The 20,140-nt window shown below is 45.0% G+C and overlaps 1 protein-coding gene across 3 annotated transcripts in view; it reads right to left on the bottom strand.

The window, feature by feature from the left end:
• Positions 1–257: 257 nt before the first annotated feature.
• Positions 258–20,140, bottom strand: part of GYG1 (glycogenin 1) — a 31,633-nt gene continuing 11,750 nt past the window's right edge. For all 3 annotated transcript variants that reach the window (XM_072958942.1, XM_072958944.1, XM_072958943.1), the window contains exons 5-7: positions 15,565–15,691; positions 3,438–3,657; positions 258–1,134 (exon numbers count right to left, since the gene is read on the bottom strand). In XM_072958942.1, coding sequence (XP_072815043.1) covers positions 961–1,134; positions 3,438–3,657; positions 15,565–15,691 — 521 coding nt within the window. In that variant the 3' untranslated portion in view covers positions 258–960. The remainder of the gene's footprint in view (positions 1,135–3,437; positions 3,658–15,564; positions 15,692–20,140) is intronic.

The raw sequence follows: 20,140 nt of genomic DNA, 5'->3' as shown, positions 1-20,140 counted from the left end.
CAGTTAGTACAGAGATGAAATGTGGGTGACACATTAGATAAGTTTGATCTCCCTTTCCTCCATCTATCCAGTCAGACCCATCACCATCACTGGAGAACATTAGATATAGATCATCTAGAAACCAATTTTTAAAGCATACATTCCAGTGTCAAGTTTTACACTGGTTTTCAAAACACAAATTCTACAAATTATGAAGTTTCCTAATACATTTTCTTCGAGGGGAGTGGGGGGTCCTTAATTTAATTAAACAACCAAGATATGTCAATACATCTTTATTTTTCATACAAGGTGACACTGCAGGTAACCATCAGAGAACACACTGCTGTTTTCAGATATACAGAACTGAACAAAAGCATTTCAGCATGCCGCCTGATTGTACGTAGAAAACTTGTGAACATCTCTGAACACTAGGACTAGGAATAAAATGGGACAGATAACACCATTGTTGATATGTTCATGAATCACTCAGCAGTGTTGTTATAGGCTGTCTTTACCTGAAAGCATTATTGCAATCGCTCTGCAGCCTCTGGGCAATTGTAAAACGCAAGTCTAGTGAAGGGTACAAGCAAGCGAGGGACAGGTGCCGCGTCCCATTCTGAAGGGAGACTGATTGGAGCCTGGCTTGGCACATTTTAAGAGTTGATACAGCCATCTTAACAGCTTAAGATTGAGTTTCCCTTACCACAAATGTTGGCAATCAGCATAACTGAGAATTTCTGAAACATTAGTTGAATAAGCCTAAGGTTAAAAAGCAGAACACTGTTGTTCATGTAGCAGAACTGCCGCTTAACAACTTTTGCCCAGTTCTCACCAGTCATCCTGCAAAAACCCCTCATCTGATGAATTTTAGTGAAAGCTTCTAGCAACTGTAACAGACCTTTCTTAACCCAGCTCTAGATACTAAGTATCAGAAACAAGTGCTTGTGAAGTGGATGTGTCCACGGGAAAATGGCAGCGTTTCTACTGGAGGTAAGTGTCAAGTTTCCTCTTGATGTTGTCAAAGGAATCTGCTCCCATGTAATCAGCCTGGCCCTGTTCCCACCGCTCCTTCCGTTCTTCTGAGGATACAAAAGGCTGGGCGGCAGCCGGGACCTCCCCAAGGGACAGCTGTGACACGGCTCCTGAGACACTTTCCTAGAAAGGAGAGAATAACCAGAGACTCCTTTAGAGTTGAAAGTCAGACCGTTTTGAAGAATGTGATAAACTGAAGAAGGTGAGAAAAGCCAGGATGAAATATCATGCAAAACAGCAAAAACCAAAAAGTAGTACATGAAACAAAATGAACAACAACAACAAAAAGACATCGAATTACAAGGATCATATGATTTTTTTTTCCTAACAAAATGAAGACTTCTTGACTCGGTGAAAACATTGGGAGAACAAATTAATTAGGTAGGGTTAATGTTTAAGTTCTGCATACCTTTCTACAGAAGCCACAAGAGAAAGCCAGTGTATAGACCAAGTCTGAAAGCTGCAAACAGTTCATTAGAAAACGTAAGATGGATGGACAAGGGAACACAAGTCTCACGATAAACTCTTGATCTGTGTGGGCTCAGAAAGGTTGAGAACTTAAACAAAATGATGCCTCATAGGCTAAGCTTCAGAGAAAACCTAAGCAGAGAGCCACACCACACACACAGCTGTCACGCTGTAAAAGTGAAAGCTAAACGGTTGGAGACTGTACGCCAATCTTATCTGCCTGGTCAAGCTTATTACCAAGAAGTATCTATTCCTGTAGCTTCTGTTAATTCAATTTTCTTAGTTTCTAATTAGTTTTCATTTCCCATCTTCACCTTCCCTTGGTCCATAACCCTCAGTTCTTGGGTTGCAGGAGGAACAAAGCAAAAGTGCAGGAAATGGAGCAAACCTCCACTACGTTAAACGTGATTCTCGTTACACACAGGTAGGCAACTAACTTCAACTGTATCATAAAAGAACATCAGTTATCCTTCATCAAGCTCTCAGGTATGATGATACTGGAAATCTTGGCAGAGAAAAAGGAAGGCAAATGAATACATTCAGTATTGCTTGTAACAGAGAAGATGGTAGAACAAAATGTTTGATTATCTGTTTCTGTTGCTATATAGATGTGTAAGCATAAGTATATATGTATGTATTTAAATCTCCTGGAACTCCAAGGTATTTGGGTAGAATGCATGGGATTGTATTACAGCCGAGGCAACATGAATCCTTCCCTTGGACTGGCTCTGCCTCTGCCTTCACTTGCAACAGGAATCATAGGAGTCTCTTCCAGAGTCCTCTGCTCACAATACTGTTCATAAGGGTAACAGTTCTCAGGCCTGGATGTGAGTCCCATTCTGCTACTGACTAGTCTGTTACATACGTAAGAGAAGTTACATAACTTCTTTAAACCTCAGTTAATTTTAATATATAAAAAGGTGAAACTGACCATAATATTTACTTGAAAGGGTGCTTACAAAGGTTAAATAAGAATAGATAACTTTTCTTAAGCATTTACTATGTCCCAGGCAATGTTCGATGTACTGTGTAAGTATCATTTCATGATTCACATAAAGCAATTAGTGTTAAGCACACAAGTGTTAGTTATTTTTCCCTTTCTCCCTTTTATATTTTGGCAAAAGTGCTAATAAGTGAAGTGGCTAAATCTATACCATGGCAAAGAGAAGAATCTCTTATAACCTTATACTCTCTTATAAGTATATCCAGGTAATTAACCGATCTGTTAGACTTGACTACAATTCGCCCATTCAGTTGTATTCTTTATATCATAATATGTAACATAAAAGTTAAATTCTTCCAATTCTTCCATAAGAACAAACCTCAGAGGAAGACTTTTAAAGTCAGAAAAGATGGTAAGTAGGTTGTAACTGTAAATGTTAATATGCCATCTTCCTCTTACAAAGAGATTTTTGAAGATCCTATACAACCATAGGAGTATAACATGGCAAATCAAAATAATCCTAGAAAAGTATTTGTTCTATGTTCATGTTACTGTAATTTTCACTGGAAACACATTCTTCTAAGCAGGTGGCAAAAATAAATAGGTATATTTAAACTTTTTCAGTTTCTAAAACATGAAATGGGACTTTTTTTTTTTGTAAACCACTACTTCAGAAATCATCTTAAAATCTTTTCTTGGGACAATGGGCCATGAATTTTATAGTTATAATATGGATATATTATATATATAATATGGATATATATATTTATATATACAAAAACTTCTAAAAAGCCTTTCTTATATTTTCAGGTCCAATGAAATCTGCTACAAAATCTACTTCTGCTTTTATCTTTGCTGGTAATATTTCTCCCCTCTAAGATGGACACTGTTTTCTTTCCACAAAGTTTTAATTATATCTTTGTTCAAAATACCACTAAATACTCCACCTCTACTAGTACACCAAGTTTTTAAAAATACAGCATTAAATTACTTGAAAGAAAAAAACGGAACCTACCACATTCACGTGCGAGTGGGTATCTTTGACGAGGCCAAACTGCTGAAGCAGAGGTAAAACGCTGGTAGTGAAGATGTCCCACCACAGGCTGAGGAACTCTGGATGAGTCGTGTTGGGATCGTGGGACTCACTTTTGACACTTTTTGTTTTAGGATCGTAAGTATAATTCCACGGTTTAAATCGTCCTAGGAAATGCACAACTTTGGCATTTGCACCAAATCTGCCAAGTGAACACAAGTTGAAACGGTTAGTGGAGTCTGAGCACTGACACTGCACCTTTCTAGTGGCTGGAAAAGAAGTTGAGCTCACTGAAAACATTTTAGACATACTTCTAAAATTATTTAATTGTATGTTACATATACACAAAAATCCAAAAGCAGCAATGGATCAATGCAATAACCAAACACCAATCCACTGTGCACAGAAAAAGGTACAACCACCAGAAAAACCGTTCACTACTACCTAGTAAAGTGGAAAGTGCTCACTCTCTACAATCCAGAAGGAAGCGCAGCTCCTAGGCACGTACCCCTAGGGAACTCTTACACATGTGCAACAGGAGACATACTCAAAATGTTCGCAGCAGCAGCACTGTTTGAAATAGTCATAAACTGGAAACAGCCGAAATGACCACAGGTTAGCTTGGGTTACCGATCAGTAAGCAAGCATCCACTTCTTTTCTCAATCTCCACAGGGGGAGTACACGTTCCTGCCTCACTGATACTGGTGTGTTCATATGATTTGCTTTTGCCAATGAAATGTGGGCAGAAGTGACAGTGTGCCCTGAAAAAGCACCTTCTTTCTGTTCACCCTCCCTGAGAAGCTGCAACTTCTGCCAGCAGAAGGATGTGCCCTGGGTAGCGTGCTGGTTCCAGAAGAATGAGACGATGGCAACAGATGTGGATCAAACCTGTGGGCTGGCTCCAAACTCAGCTGAGATGAGCAGAGCTGTCTGGCCTATCCACCAACACGTGAGCAAGAAATACGTGCGGACTGCTGAATGTCACTGAGATTTGATGGTTACTTATCCATCCTGTTCTTTTTTAAAGGGCAACTTCTGGTATATTCATACCATGGAACACAATAGAGCAATGAAAATGAACTATAGCTACACACATCATGTCGTAAGTAGGTAATTTTTTAAAATATGCTGGAAAAAAGAAACATATACAGATACAAATTCAAATAGAAATACATACATATAAGTCCACTTCCATAAGGACAAAACAAACAAAAGTACTATTTAAAGAGTAGAAAACTAATCAGTATCAATTTCATGATACTGGTTATCTTGGGAGGAGAGGGGAAGCTGTGACGGAAAAGGGACAAAAAGGGGCTTCTAGATTCTGGTTGTGTTCCATTTCTTAACTTGGGTGGTGGAGATTCAAAAACACTTTTTGTATACACTCATACATACTATATTTCACTATATACACACACACACATATATAAAGAGCAAGAGTTAAGAGTGGTCCTGTTCTGGCTGGGGGGGAGGGGCGAAATCTACACATATAAAACAAAATAAGAAAGGTGAATACAAGTGGAATATAAAAGGAAGATGGGACAGTGAGTGCCCCAGAAATTCGGAGGTAGGGAGGTCACTGAAAGCTGGGTTCAGTGAGGCAGGAGGGGCTGAGAGAGAGGACGTGACTTCACATTTGCACAATAGATAGGAACTGGGCAGCTGGTGCTAACAGGGAATTCTCGGCAGGAGGATGCAGGTATCAGGCGAGCATATATGTGCTAGACTAATCTTCTCCAGTTAGAGCCAAAGAGGAAGCTTTGACAGGGAAAGGTAAAATGGGACAGATCCTCGGGTGCTGGGCTCAAGTGTTAGATTTTAGTGGACTTATCCTACAGGGAACCAAAGTATCTGAGCATGATGTACAGAAACTCCATTCATGTAACCTTTTCTCTCTCCTAACCTTGTGCTTGGCTGGTTGGTTGGTTGTTTTTTATGTCAGAGACCTGTTAGGTAGCTATCATTATCTGACAGCTTACTATGTTTGGGGCCCACATTCCTTCAGGAAAACATTTGGGAATAATAACAGTCCTATCAGGTAAATTTTACTAATGCATTAATGGAGGTTCCTAGAGGCTAAGTGAGTTGCCCAGAGCCACACAGCTATGTAGTGGCAGAGACAGGATTCGACACGGTTTTGTCCCTCTCTCAGGCCTAAGCTCTTACTATCCTACCGTGCTGCTACCCCAAAACTATGCGGGAAGAAGAAAGCCTCTGGTAAATTTCCTCCTAAGGGTAACTAACCACCCCCCAGTGCATTTCTTCTGAAGAGGAATGGAAACCTAATATCCCCAGACTTACTCTTTATTTCATATATGCGGTATATTTTACACACTCACAAGCACTCTCAATTTTATCCTTAAAAGGATAAATCGTAACGCTCAAATGTGTGCACAGATAGGGCTATCAATTAAATAAGCAGCTGTTACGAGTAAGGCACTATACTCTCTCTGCTCAGTGCTTGGGCTCCAGGAGGCTCCGCTGGATAAGGGAGATGAGTCATCTACATAAAAATACGAAACAATACCACAAGCAGGGCAGCAAGACAGGGCAGCGCTGACACCGAGGGCCCTGGACATTCCAAAGCAATTACCACAGGTGGGGGTTTTCGCAAGAGGCTTCATGCAGAGAGTGGGGCCTGACCAGGCCTGGGAAAGATGAGCGGGATGAAGAGTGCCTTCAACAAATGTCCTAATGATGATAGGGGCGGGGGACGGGCGGGAGGATGGGCACCGCCTCATCCTGGCGGTACACTTAAGCCTCAAACCAGAACAGAGCTCACGTGGAAGAGGAGGTGCCCCTCCACCTCCTCGGACACCCACTCTCCTGCCCTGACTTCCCTGCCTGGAGCAAGAGGACTTGTTTGTTCCTTCTGGATTAAGTGACCAGCGAGTCTCAAGCCATGATCTGCTGAACCAAATATAAATATCACAGGCAGTCATTACATGAGTGGTAGTAACGGTAATTGAAATAAATTAGAACGTGAATAGAGCATGAACTCTATTCGTTTCTAACCCACTCCCCGGACAGTTCACAAATGCTTAAGCAGTAGTCATCATGACAGCTAACCTATACTGGGTACTCACGTGTGCCAGGCACTGGTTAACATCTGCATGGTTCATCTCAATCTCCAGCATAACTATGTGAGGAAACCAAGGCAGGAAGAAGTTAACTTGTCTAGGATCACATGGCTGCTGAGTGACGGGGCTGGGCAGAATCCGCCCGAGGAGTCTGGCTCCCCAGCTAAGGTTCTTAACCACAGCTAGGCTGCCACTGTAAGACACAGCCAGAACTATAAGGATGTCATCTGAGAGTGTCATTTTTTACTCCATGGATTAATTTCTTGCCTGTCAATATCAAAGTTGGAAAAAGCGTGCCTAATGAGCCCTCGAAATACCCTCAGTATAGTCAGGGACAGAGCAGCGGAAGGCAACCAACAGGAAAGAAAGCTACAAAGCAAGCAACTTAGCACTGTCTGAAGACGCACTCTGCACCAAGTCGAGGGAGGAGGGGGAGAACAAGTGCAAGAACCGGATGATGTTTCTGAGGACCCAGAACGGGGCTGTGCTAGACAGTGTCAAAGGGTACTGCACTCCATGAACACCTAAAACACAAACGTGAGAAGTTCTGTCCACTGGATAGTCGTTTCACAGATGGAGCGGACTTGGTTTTAAGACAGTTCTTGATAAGTCTGTTTGAGGTAGAAACTGAGATTTTAAAGGGTCCTGAGTGTGGGCAGAGCTGCCCTTTATGCTCAAAGGAAAGGAATTCTTTGGGTGCCAGTAACTTGGGGGAGCAAGTGGGGAGGGTGTAGAGGTGAGCAGGGTTACTGAAGACAGCATCTGGGTAGCTCTCCCAACAGCTACCCAGACGCCAGAACAAATCACAAAATGCATGGAATAAGAGGTTTCCTGGAAAAAAAAAAAAAAAGCTCGGGGCCAGGGTACTGAGGGGCAGACGGGGAAGAGCTCTCGAGGATTTGGGAGTGTGAGGGCAGAGGATGCATGAGAGAGACTAAGAAGGATGCTGGAGCTGACAGGCATCATGCAGAGGCCTCAGATGTTGCGGGGTCGGGCTTCAGTCAGGCCTGTCTGCACAGCAAGGAGCAGGAAGTCGTTTTTTAGGTGTTGAGGCATTACTTTCCCCTAAGGGCCAGCCACCAGACAGACCCACGGGGATGGGACGGGGTGGGAGGGAAACAAGTTTTAGAGCAAGGGCGCTTCATGAGAAGAGCAGCCGGGGGGAGTCACTGACCGACCGTGAAAGGTTCTGGCCAGCCCAAGGGCCCTCTGAGCGGGGCTCAGAGAGAAGTGGGGGGAGAAAGCGAAACTGACTCAGCAGCTTTGCAAAAGGGAGCCACCCACCAGGATGTTCCTGGAAATCACCGCGGGCCGCCCTGGGCTCCAGACAAGGGGCAGCCTTATATTCAGGCTAACACCGGCTGCCACATGTGAAGCTTTGTGAGTGACTCAGTTGGAACTACCCAACTTCATCCTCTCCATCCTCACGGCACAAATGGAGCAGTGTTTATTTACACGGCAAAGTAGCATGAAGGGCTTGCTCTCTTCGCTTTCACAATAAAACTCTTTGTTCACCAAAAAAGATGACCAGAAGGTCTCCGATTTTTATCTGGAGTTTCAATTAATCTAGATGTGAACTTCGTGTAATTATTTTCGTCTCAACCATGCTCCCTGAGGAATGTTTTTAAAAATCATATCTTATCCTTTAAGTCAATTTAGTCTTCGGTCATTTATGAACATCCAAAATAACCAGGCTGAATTGAAATAAGAGCACAGATCATAAGTAAAAGGGGAAACTACTTCTTGCTTAAAAGAATAATTTAGCCTAAATCCAAGCTGGGAAGGGCAGGTAACCCAGGATATTTTTCTGGTGTTCTCTTTCCCTCACCAAAGGCAACACACAGGTACGAGAGGCAGGATTTACGTCACCTGACTACAGGCAAAGTAGCCGATGAATAAGAAGGGGAAATGCTGACGTCAGGAGATCAAGTTCAACCAACCTCGACTCAGAGCAAGGATAATCAGGAGATTCACTGACTCACTGCTTGGTTTATCCACCAAATTTTACCAGCCAGGAAAAAAAGAAAGTTGGGTACACATCACAATTGTCTCTAAATTACTGAGTGCCATTCATTCTGCCCCACTAATAGGGATTTGTCTCAGCTTGCACACAGCTCTTAAAATAAGTGTTCTAATTTTAACTTGATAGAATCTCAAAAGAGACGTCCAGATCACAAGACAGAGTCTGAACCCGAGCCAGCAATAATACTGCTTATGTTAGCCGTTAAAATGATCCCTGTGACCTGGTGTCACCAAAAGATCAGATAGAACTTTCACGACTAGTTTAGCAGTTAGAAATGCAGCCGGTAACGTGTGGATGAGACTCCAGAACCGTTCAGAACAGCGGAGGAACGAAGTGACGGCGGGGCACACGGGAGCCGCGTGGCTCTCACGAAGCCCTGGGTGTGCCCTGTGCACGGGCGGACAAGGAACAGCACCGCAGCACTGCGGGCGCCCCGCTTCCCGCCCCGCTTCCCGCCCCGCTTGGCCTACGGACACCACTCACGTGCTCTGGGCCGCGGCCACTCACTCTCTGACCTCCTCAGGCTCCCTCTCATACACAAACCTTTCCCCACGACCAAGGAGCCACCTCTCCTGTCTTACCAAAAAATTCCCCCTCATACCCACTCGCAGGCTAAACCCCAGTGCCCCAGGGGCGGGCTGCTGGTGCACAGGAGGAGGGGACCTGGTGAGGTGGGGGCCGTGGAGCCAGCGCGTGTCCCATCACCGGAAGGCAGCTGTTACCCGGTGGCGAACAGTTGCGGCCACCAGGGACCCACCTGAGTTTTCTTGGCTTTCAAGCTATACAACCCTCCCATTTGTGCCCTGGAAATCAGAACAGCAGTAGGACTGAAACCCAGACTTCAATAACCGAAACTTGGACCTCATCAACACCACCACCCACCAGGCTGACCTCTCTTCACAAAGCAGCCCGGAAAGCCCCAACGCCAGGCCACCAGGCGGCTTCCCTGGGGCAGCATGGCATTCTTAGTCTGTCCCGGCTGACTGCTTGCCCGTTCATTCACTCACCAAAAAAATACCCCCACCTACCTGCACCTGTGACCACACAGCTGTCCAGGCTCTTATCGGAAGCCGACCTCTCCGCTTGTACCCCAGGACGCATCCCCTTTCACCTGCTGAAGTCACCCTCCAGGTTTCTGCAGCATCAGTGCCCCCTCTCTCTCCTCGATCACTCCCATCGATATACAAACACGCCGTAACTTCTCCCACCTTTAAAAAACCACCACCACCACCACCGCCCTCTCTTGGTCTTACCTCCTCAACCAGCTACCAACCCATTTCTCTTCTCCCTTTTAAAGAGAATGCTCCAGAAGAGCCCCAACTCTCCCTTCTCTTGGACCCACTGCCATCAGGCTTTGTCCCCCATCTCTCCACCAGATGCGTCTCGCCAGTCACCAGTGACCCCACGTTGTAGGTCCAGGGCCACTTCTCAGCTGTCCTCTTACCTGACCTCTTGCAGCATCCAGCACAGATGGGTCACTCCCTCCTCCTGAAACGTTTTCTTTGCTTGGTTTGGGCAACGCCTCACTTTGCTGGGTTTCCTCCTGCCTCGCTGTTCTCCATCTCTTGTTCCTGTTGCTTCACATTTTCCTGTCTCGGGGCTCAGTCTCCAGGACTCTTTTCTATCATATTCACCCTCTTGGTTATATCATCTTGTCTTCTTGCTATAAGTATCACTTATATGCTGACACTCCCACAGTCATGTCTCACCCGACCTCTCTCCTGCACTCCCAACTCCTGTAGCTACTTACCTCGTCCACATTTCCATTAGGATATTTAATACGTGCCTCAAACTTAATACATCTGATACATCTCTGGTCAGCCCCCGCCCCCACAAGCCTGCTTTGCTCACAACCTTCTCCACCTCAGGAAATGGCAGCTCCTTTATACCAGCTGCTCAGATCCCATACCCGTAACCATCATCTTTGACAGTTTTTTCTTACATTCCACCAAACATCTGATTTTTTCCAAAAGAGTTGGAAACCTGCTTCTGATGTGAAATTCTCCAATTCTTAACCATTAGCAATTGAGAAAATAAAGACAGCCACGTAAGGAAGACAGAATATATCTGTGGGATGGATATGGTCAGCAGCCCACCAGGTGGAGAGCTCTGAGGAGGGGGCGTCCTCCACCCAATCCGCACGCTCCTCCCTCCCCAGGTGGCGCTTCTCAACCAGACTTCTGCCCATGAGATGTCGCTTCTTGTGCCCTCTGTGCCTGCTGTCAGAGCAGCCTCTGAAGGCTGGGATGTGTCTGATGAGGACGTTTCCCCTTCGTGATGAGGACCCAGCTCGGGCGGCGGAATAGGCGGCAGCAGTAAGACCTGAGGACAGATCATCTGATAAACACTTAGTGGTAACCGAAGGCCATACTGAGAAATGGGGCGCCTGGGCCCAACAGGCATCACTAACACCCAGAAAGGAAAAAGAAGGCACCAAGCAACCACACTGGAACCACGGCGGGCTGTTCTGTACGACATACAGGAAACTGCACACACAAGCGTTTGCCGCGTTGATGAGGCTATCGCTCCCTCATTCCTTCTCGTGGTTCTCGGTGAGCAGAAGCTGGGGCCCCTCTACATGCTCCAGGCCGCCGACTGAGGAGTGGGCCAACAAGTGGCTGAAAAAAAGACTAGCACAAACTGCAACTCCTTGGGATTTTAGGTAAAGATGGAGAAGTGTGAAAAGAAATGAACACGGACAAAGCGTATGGCATCAGTGACGACATCCCACAGAGAGCTGGAGCCATGGGCGTCTCAGAGGCCAAGGGCAAACAACCAAATCAGGAACACACAAGAGCAACAGAAACGAGGACACTGAAGGTTCAATTTCCCTTCTGGAAAACACTGATTTTGAAGAGGTTTTATAAGGTCTTAGTGAATAAGCCACATTCCTGGAAAAGAAATAATGGGTATGAATACCCTTAGAAAAGTTTAAAGCAGTAAACAAATGAAATAAAATATTTTGGGTTTCTAGACCTAGTTTCTGGGATTAGACCAGGCCAGGTCTCAGATCATATCTAGACTCAAGTACAAGGGTAAGTGAAAATATTTACTTCTAAATTATTTGGTAAATCTAGCTTTGCAGTCAATCAAGTTGATCCATTAATTTGCATGGCAGTTTAAAGCAATACTAGAGAATTCTTTATCTTTGCTTTAGGCCCATTTTACACAGCACGATATAACAAAAACAGCTTTTAATCAGTCTATTTAATAGAAAGCAAAAATGAGACTAAATGGCTGATTTTAAAGAGACTAATGAGATTTGCTTCTTACTATGCACAAGCCAAATTCTTTGCTATCTGGATAAAATAGGCCCTCTTGATGGAGAAAACATAAAGAAATGAATATTAACTAGGAGCCTGCTTTTTCCCAAACATGTTGCTAGGCACTCTCAGGAATATTATTTCATTAAGTAATACATTTATGTTTCCCAATGCACATATTACAAATTAAAAGTTACCAAGCTAAGCATTCTAGTTCTAAATTACGCTGTGCTAAACAGGATCTTCTTTTACAGAAAATATTACTAATTTTGTTTTTCAGAAGCCACGTTTGAGTTTCCATTCAAAGTGGTAAACCAGTAAGCATGTTTCCTCTGTCTTGTCTTATCCAAATGGTGTGTAGAGAAAGGCATTAGACATGCTACCTTCGTGGCTCAAATTCATGTTAAGTTTGATTCATGTTAGGCCATCCTTTAGCAGAAACTTCACACATCAGTAAAAGGCTAGGCTGTTCTAAGTTCTCAAGGCCCTAAGATTCAGGGGCATCTAAATACCGCCTTGGTGATCTCAAGACACCTGCTTGCTAGGAGCTGGTGAGACAAATTCTCGACTCCTGCACCCACAAAGCCTCTTAACCACCCTGTGGTCTCATTCTCCCTGTCATCACCTGTGCCGTCCTAGGAACGGCCAGCACACCACAGAGCCACTCGCTCCTGGAGGCCACCAAGGTTATCCTGAGCCCAATAGTGGGGCTTCGAACTCACACTGAATTCTCACAGGCCCACAGGGCTCTTGGTCGGGTAGTGATGGTAGGCCCAAATGTTCAGGGCCATCTACTTCAGCTTAAAAGATTTGGGCCACGATTTCACATTCACTTGAAACAAACAAAAAATGAAATGTAACTGCTTTCTCAGGCCTTTCCAACTCGAAGAAAAATGTATGGAAAAATGTCTCCGGAGATGGATTATCTGCAAGAAGAACAAAAAACATTCTCTGGCAAAGGGAACAGAAAGTGAGTTCTGTGACCTGGTTTTCACATTCCTAAATAGGCAGCAACGGGGTGAGACAAGGCATCACTTTGAGAAGTCCCATCACTGAAATGTAGGGCCCGCTCCTCCACCATCTCCCGGTCCAGGGCGAGCTGCACAGAGGCAGCCTTAACTCTGCCAGGCTCCACGCCCACTGACGTCTAGCGAACAACGGAGTTGCTCCTAACCTCCCCAGGGCATCATCTACTCTATGGTTATGGCAACACACCAAGCAGATTTCCAAAATTAGCACTCATTTGTAGAGCCAAGCAGAACCATTTTGGTAATTCAGATCTCAAACTGCTTTTCTGGGAAATTCATTTAGAGGATATAAAAACAACTGGGTTCCTGAGACAGCGGGCCAAGGTTCGAGCAGGTAAGTATACCTTCCCCCTCAAATAACTTAACACTTCTCCACCTGCTTCTTGTTCTCTGTCAAAATAAAATAACCACAAGCAGTGTCCGTGCAAACCAGGCTGTCACTGTAAGGTACAGTGTGTTCAATGTTGGTAGTACGATGAAAAGAGATGGAGTCCAAGTGAACCACAGGGGAAATGGGAGCCACATTACATGAAAAACATGAATCTTTAAATGCTGTGTTGACCCGGTTTGGGAACCGAGTCCAACAAGGAGGATGTCAGATTCACATCTCCTGGACCTAGTCATCTTAGGACACATGCTCACTGTGCAGACTTGAGGGGAATTGGGGGGCAGAACTGCTCACACCACTAATGATTCTCTCTCCTTTGCATGATCATCTTTTTGCTTGCTCAGCTGAAGCCAGTCAATTAAGTTAAGCAACTGCCCTTGAACAGACCAGTTTTAGAAGGTCAAGCTACCATGATTTGTAGGAACACTTCAAATTGGCAGGGTTAGTTATGAGGCAATAAGGACTGTAAAGAATCATGTCTACAGAGAAAATGATACTTAGTGAAGTCAGACAGAGAAAGACAAATACTTATATATAACATCACTTCTATGTGGAATTGAAAACATGATAGAAATGAACCCAAATCTGTTTACAAAATAGAAATAGATTCACAGATATAGAAAAGAAATTTATGGGTACCAAAGGGAAAAGCAGAGGGGAGAAACAGATCAGGAGTATGGGATTAACAGATACAAACAACTATACATAAAATAGATACGCAACAAATGTTTACTGTATAGCACAGGGAATTATACTCAAAATCTTGTAGTAACCTATTATCTGAAAAAAAAAATCTGCTGTATGCCTGAAACTAAAAAATGAAAAATAAAAGAATTGGTCCACACTTTCAAGCAAGACAGGCTTGTACTTTACAAGGCCACAGACTAGAGGCAAAAATGCTTCTCCCGTTCCATCTATTGATAGTAAATCTTGTTCTGTTTGCTTTATTCAGACTACAGCTGGTACGTTTGAGAGTTTGCCTGTTTCGTTCTAGAAAAGGAAGCGTCAAGAGGCTGTACTATGTCCGAGACATACGCCAAGAGGACATTCGGGAGGGAAGAACATAGATACTTAGAATCTTTATCTGGAGCGTGTTGACAGAGTCTGCCCAGAAAAGAACAGAAAGGGAAACATTTCTGCCACAAAAAGCCAGACATGCTTGTTACCGGGGTGGGGGTGGGGGACAAGACTTAGAAAGAAGACTCTGGATGATGAAACATGAGGCGTGAAAGGCCCTTTGTTCTCTGCTCACTCAGTAATGCCCGCCCGGGATGGGGACTGGAGAGCCCCGCCCAGCTCCGTGTAGAGCCTCACGGCTCACGGCTGCGTCTCAGGATGAACCTGACAGCTTGGCCTCCGCTCAAGAAGCCAGAATCATCTTCTGGGTTCCACACACATGAGTCAGAGGCTGAAGAACAGGGCCTGGGCCGTGCCAGTGACACGAGCAATGTAACGAGGCGGTATTAGCTGCTGAGTTAGAAACGCACCAGAACAGCGCGGAATAAGCACGCGGCCAAAAACTGCGAACGTCTGTCCAGCAAGGACTTGACGTGTATGAACTCGCTTCATCCTCACGGCACGCCGAGGTGGGCGGTGTCCTTCCCCCCGGCTCTGCACGCGGAGGACCTGCGGCACAGCCTGAGCCCCCGGGAGGGAGCGGCAGAGCCAGGGCGCGCCCGCCCCTCGGGCTGCGACGACCCGTCCTGCCAGGCCACCTCCCCGCACGGAGCGCAGAGTGCGGGCCAGGCCCTCCTCTTACCTCCTCACACGGCTGCCTCCCTAAGGCTCACAACGACCTTTGGAGGCCACTGAGGCAGAGGGCAGCCCAGCCGGGAGCCCGGCGTCTGCAGGGCTGCTGCTGCTGCTCATCGTCCAGGAAGCGGCGCCTCCAGGGCGCTAACCGAGGGGGTCCAGCTCCACACCCGCCCCCGGCCAGCGCCTTGCTTTCCCCCCAGAACTCCCGTAGGGGGAGCCGTCAGCATCCTCGTTTAGAGAACCGAAGCCCAGCAGCAGGCGCCAGGCGGAAGCTAGGTTTGTGCTGCGTCTGTGTTCTAGACTCATCAGAGGGCCAGGCACCCCGGGAGCCGGCGGGAACCTTTCCCCACCGGCAGCAGGTACCCTCGGGGTCACTGCAAACGTAAAGTGACGGACAACAGCCAAGGCTCGGCCCCATGACAGCCAAGCCTCTTATAAGAGAAAGACCTTCCTCAAAGTCCCCACCAGTTTCTGCCCTCGGAATGACAATGAGACACCCCCCAAATCTTAAACCCCACTCCCCTGCCCTCATGGTCCCCCGGCCCCTCACATTTAAACCATTGGTACTTACGCTTTAAATGCTGGGAGGTAGGAGTATATAGAAATGCTGCTTAGGTTATAAATAAATGGCAGGTGTTTTCTGATATCTGTTGTTGCCCAGCTGCTAAAAAATGTGTTCAGTAAACCCTGGTCCCCACCTGAAAGAAAAAAAAAAATTATAGTCACAGACTCCAAGGACAGGTCATAATTTTACAGGAATACTTAACTGGACCTTTACAAATAGGTACTAATTCCACTTCTAAAATAAGAAAGTCCATGTTAGACCCACTACGGACATTTCCTTGAGTTAATTAATTCAACAGATATTTACTGGGCAGCTGCTATGTGCAGACACTGCCTGAGGTGCTGGAGAGTCAATGATGAGCAGAGACACAGCCATCGGGGTGGGGTAGGGGTAGGGGTGGGAGCACTGCTATCAGCAAGTCAAGATTCACGTGGAAATGGATGGAGACATCATGTGATGGGTCGGGGAAATTGTGTTTAACCGAGATCTGAGGGGTGCATTGGAGGACTTAACAAATGCAGGTGGAGAGAAAGAGGCCGGGTGGTGTTCTGGGCAGAACACCTGCCATGCAGCAAAGACACGAGTTGGGCAGGACATGCAGCTACAGAAAGACCTGGAAGGCGGCCTCTGTGAGTGCACTGCAGAGTGGAGTGGGGGTCGCAGGCCACAAGCAAATCTCCCGAGAGGTAGGCACCAACTAGACCTCACCGGGCTCGGACTTTAGACTTTACTTCCAGGTAAAAATTTTAGACGTTATGTTAACAGCAGTGAGACAGAAAAGTCAAAAGCAAAAGAGAACAAACCACATAATTGTTTCTGGAGCCCCCAACATGGACAGAAGGCTCAATGAAGAACAGAAGGCCACAGTGCCCTGGCACACCTCCTGCCGCTGACCAAGCCTCCAGGGTCAGCCAACACCGGGCAATGTCAGCCACAACCACAGAGCACAGAGCTTGCTCAGACCTTGGGGGTTCCCGGACGTCAGGCCTCCCTTGGAAAGTGAGGACCATGGCTATTCATTCAAAATAAGTAGAAACAATCAGAATCCAAACAGCTAAGTGTCTGACCTAAATCATAGACACACACATGTAACCAAAGAGTCACTAAGACACCTGAAAATGCATTCTGCCAAGGAGCCCATGCGCTTTCTGCCTTAGGCTCATGAGATTTCAGAAAACAGGCACAGAACCAGAGCCTCCCATGCAGCAGCTCGGGAGTGTGCACGTGTGTGGTGGGGGGACAGTGGGCAGGGAGAATCCTGCTCTTTCAACGGATAAGGCTGACACACTGTGCAGTTGCCTTCCACTTTGGTCTGCTTTGCACTGAGACCTTCTTTCCTTTCTAACACACAGCATATCCAATTGGCTGTCATAATTATGTTTTTTTTGGTTCTGAAAGAGACTTTAAAAATCTGAAGGTTTATTTAATATTTGGAGCTAAGTAGTAAGATGGGGGCCTTAGGTTTAAAGTCCAGACGTACCTTACCCATCCTCTGTGGATCCCCTCCTTTCCAGATACCCTCAATCAACTCTATGGATCAAAGACATTCACATGTCTATGGCGTAACCTCTCTGTACAAAGAGGCTCTGACAGGTCCCCAGTCCTCAAGGGACAAACAGTTCAAAAGCAAATCAAGGTTTCACCCTTGAAAGTTTTGAAGGACAATAAGATGACATCAGGATATGCTTTACTTGTTACATGAACCTTTAGCTATATAGAAGATTTTAACTACACAGACAAATTAATGTATTCTGAGACACAAAATAGTAAAGCCACAACCCTATACCGTTCATCAGAGGCTTACTCTGGATTCTGGGAAGTGATCTCAAATGTGGGCATAGACACTGACGGCTGAGGTACAGAGGCCTAACGTCTTACTGATTTCCTTTTACACATAAACATCAAAATAAAGGTTGAAGAACTGTTGACAGCAGCTTTATTTGTAATAATACAAAACTGGAAAGAGCCCAGTGTCCTTCAACAGGTGTATGAATGTGGCACCTCCATACAACAGCATATTACTCAGCAATAAAAAGGCACAAGTTTTTGATACCATAGCAACTTAGATGGATCTCAAGAGAATAATGCTGAGTGAAAAACTCCCACCCTGCAAGGTTACATACTATATGATCCATTCATATATCATCCCTCACATGACAGAATTATAAAGACAGAGAACAGATCTGTGGTTGCTGGGGTTAGGGAGGAGAAGAGAGAGAGGTGGCCACGGTGACAAAAAGATCACACAAGGGATCCTAGTGATAGAACTGTTCTGTCACACCAACCTACACATGTGATAAAACTGTATAGAAAACAAACACACGCCAATGAATACACGTGAAGCCCGAATAAGACTGGTGGACTGTATCAGTTCCTGCTATGGAATTAGTTATGCAAGATGTTACCACTGGGGGAAACTGGGTGAAGAATACATGGGATCTCTCTATATTGTTTTTAACAATTGTGTATAAATCTACAATTCTCTCAAAAAGATTTTTTAAAAGTCTGAGATTACTGTGGCTAAAAAATACAATAAAGAACTTAGTCATTAGATTCTAAATTCCACGAGGACAGAGAGGATGGCTCTTTCTGCTTCCTGCTGAATTTCTAACACACAGCAGCATGCTTTACACATGGGCAAGATATTTGTGGAATGAATGCAAGAACCTTGAAGATGTTCTCCAAGAGCAGAAAAGTTGAAATAACTTGAATATTCCACGATAAAGGAAAGGCCAGTACACCGTGATACTAACCACTCACGGAAATACTATTCAGACATTAAAACTAATGGCTTTAAAGACCATCAGTCCACTGTGTAATGGAAAGATATACAGCAACATACATCACGATTCTAACTAAGAACATAAACATTCCTAGTGGAAGAAAATAAACCAAACAACAATAATTGTGTGAGGGGATTGGTGTTAACAGACATTCTCTCCCCCCGACTCTTCCTTAATATTGTTACATTATTTCTGTAATTCTAAAATATTAATAATATAAATAGGAGCAAGAATGGGAATTGTGCTAAGACCTTTTCTTTCTAAACATTTTTGCTTGTTAATTTATTTTCATTATTAAGTATATTATCAAAAGAAAACTATACATGTAGGTTATAAAGTATACCAATAATAGAACTAAATAATACTATACCCAGTGCCCAATTTCAGAACTCTGACATGAACAATACTGTTTAAATTCTCTGTGTGGGCTCCCCATTCTAATTGCACTGCCCCGTTTCCCAGGAGTGACTACTTTTCATGAATTTTGTTTGTAATCATCCCCATTTCCTTTATCACATAGGTGTATACCTCCGGACAATATATGTTTTCACTTATTCTTGAACTTTGTAAAATTGGGCATCATACTATGTATTTTTCTACTACTTGTTTTTTTACACCACTTTTAAAGACCTTTTTGAAATTGAGCAATTCCACTGCTGACCACATGTAATGCAGTGAAGAAGTCTAACTCCATGAAGGTCGGAGCAGCAGCTGTAAAGCAGAGCTTCCCCGTCCAACAGAGTGAGCCTGGGGAACAGGAGTCGGAGCTGTTGATCCCTCAGAGCCCCTGGCCGGCTGCCTCTGGCCACGAAAGGTCACTTCCGTTCACCCTCAGGTACCCTACAAATACTATCAGTCCCTCAGCCTTGCCAAAATGCGGCTGAGAAGCACTGGTAGGACAGGAAACAGGCAAGACGTGGGAAAGGCAGGGCAGGAGACGTGTGAATCAGCGGTGCCCATTCAGGCAGCAAATCCCTAAACACTCAGCAAGGACCCCGCCTCTGGAGGGGACAGGACATACAGACCGTGAAACTTCCGTGGCCACTGGCTTCATTATGTGACTACAAAGGGTCACCTTTTAGCCCAAAGCTGTACATTAAAAATAGAATTAAACACCACCTAGAAGTCTGTGGCTTCTTAAATAATTTTTAAATTCAGCATTCTAACCACCTTTTTACCAAATGCACAATTCCATGTCTCAAGATCAGGCAAATGTTTTAGTTTCACCAGCAAAATCTATGCGTGGTGTTATCAATATCCTCTCTTCCAAAGTCCCTAAATTAGAGCACAATTTAAAGCAGAATGCAAACTTAAGCACATCTGTGCTACAAAACATACAAAGATGCATTCAAGACTACTGAATCTTCACTACAAAAGCCCCAGGACTTTTGTCTAGTACCTTTAGTCAGACTTCTGGAGCCAGCTTTATTTATTCTGACAGGATAAGACACTTTAAACCTCAATCATCTCAGAACCAACAAGCATGATTAGCAGAAGTGCCAGCAGCTGTGATCCAGCAGGCTTGGGGTGGGGGCCCAGGTGAGAGATAAGAGAGAAAGGAAATGGGACAAGAGACACATGGCACCTGTTTTGCAACCAAAAGCAAATATCAGATTCTCTACCTTCCTTCCCTCCAGCTGGCCAAGTGCTAGTAACAACCTTACAAACACTCAGTATTTTCCAGGCCTTCTGACTGGAGTCATGAGCCTGGTAACCATGGACACATTACAGCACTGATCAGAAACTGGGCTCATGATTTTATGAGACAGAAATGGAGTTCAGTGCTGTCATTTAAATTT

Source organism: Vicugna pacos, chromosome 1 (assembly GCF_048564905.1).
Source record: "Vicugna pacos chromosome 1, VicPac4, whole genome shotgun sequence".
Lineage (NCBI taxonomy): Eukaryota > Metazoa > Chordata > Mammalia > Artiodactyla > Camelidae > Vicugna > Vicugna pacos.
This window is presented reverse-complemented; position numbering and strand designations above follow the sequence as displayed.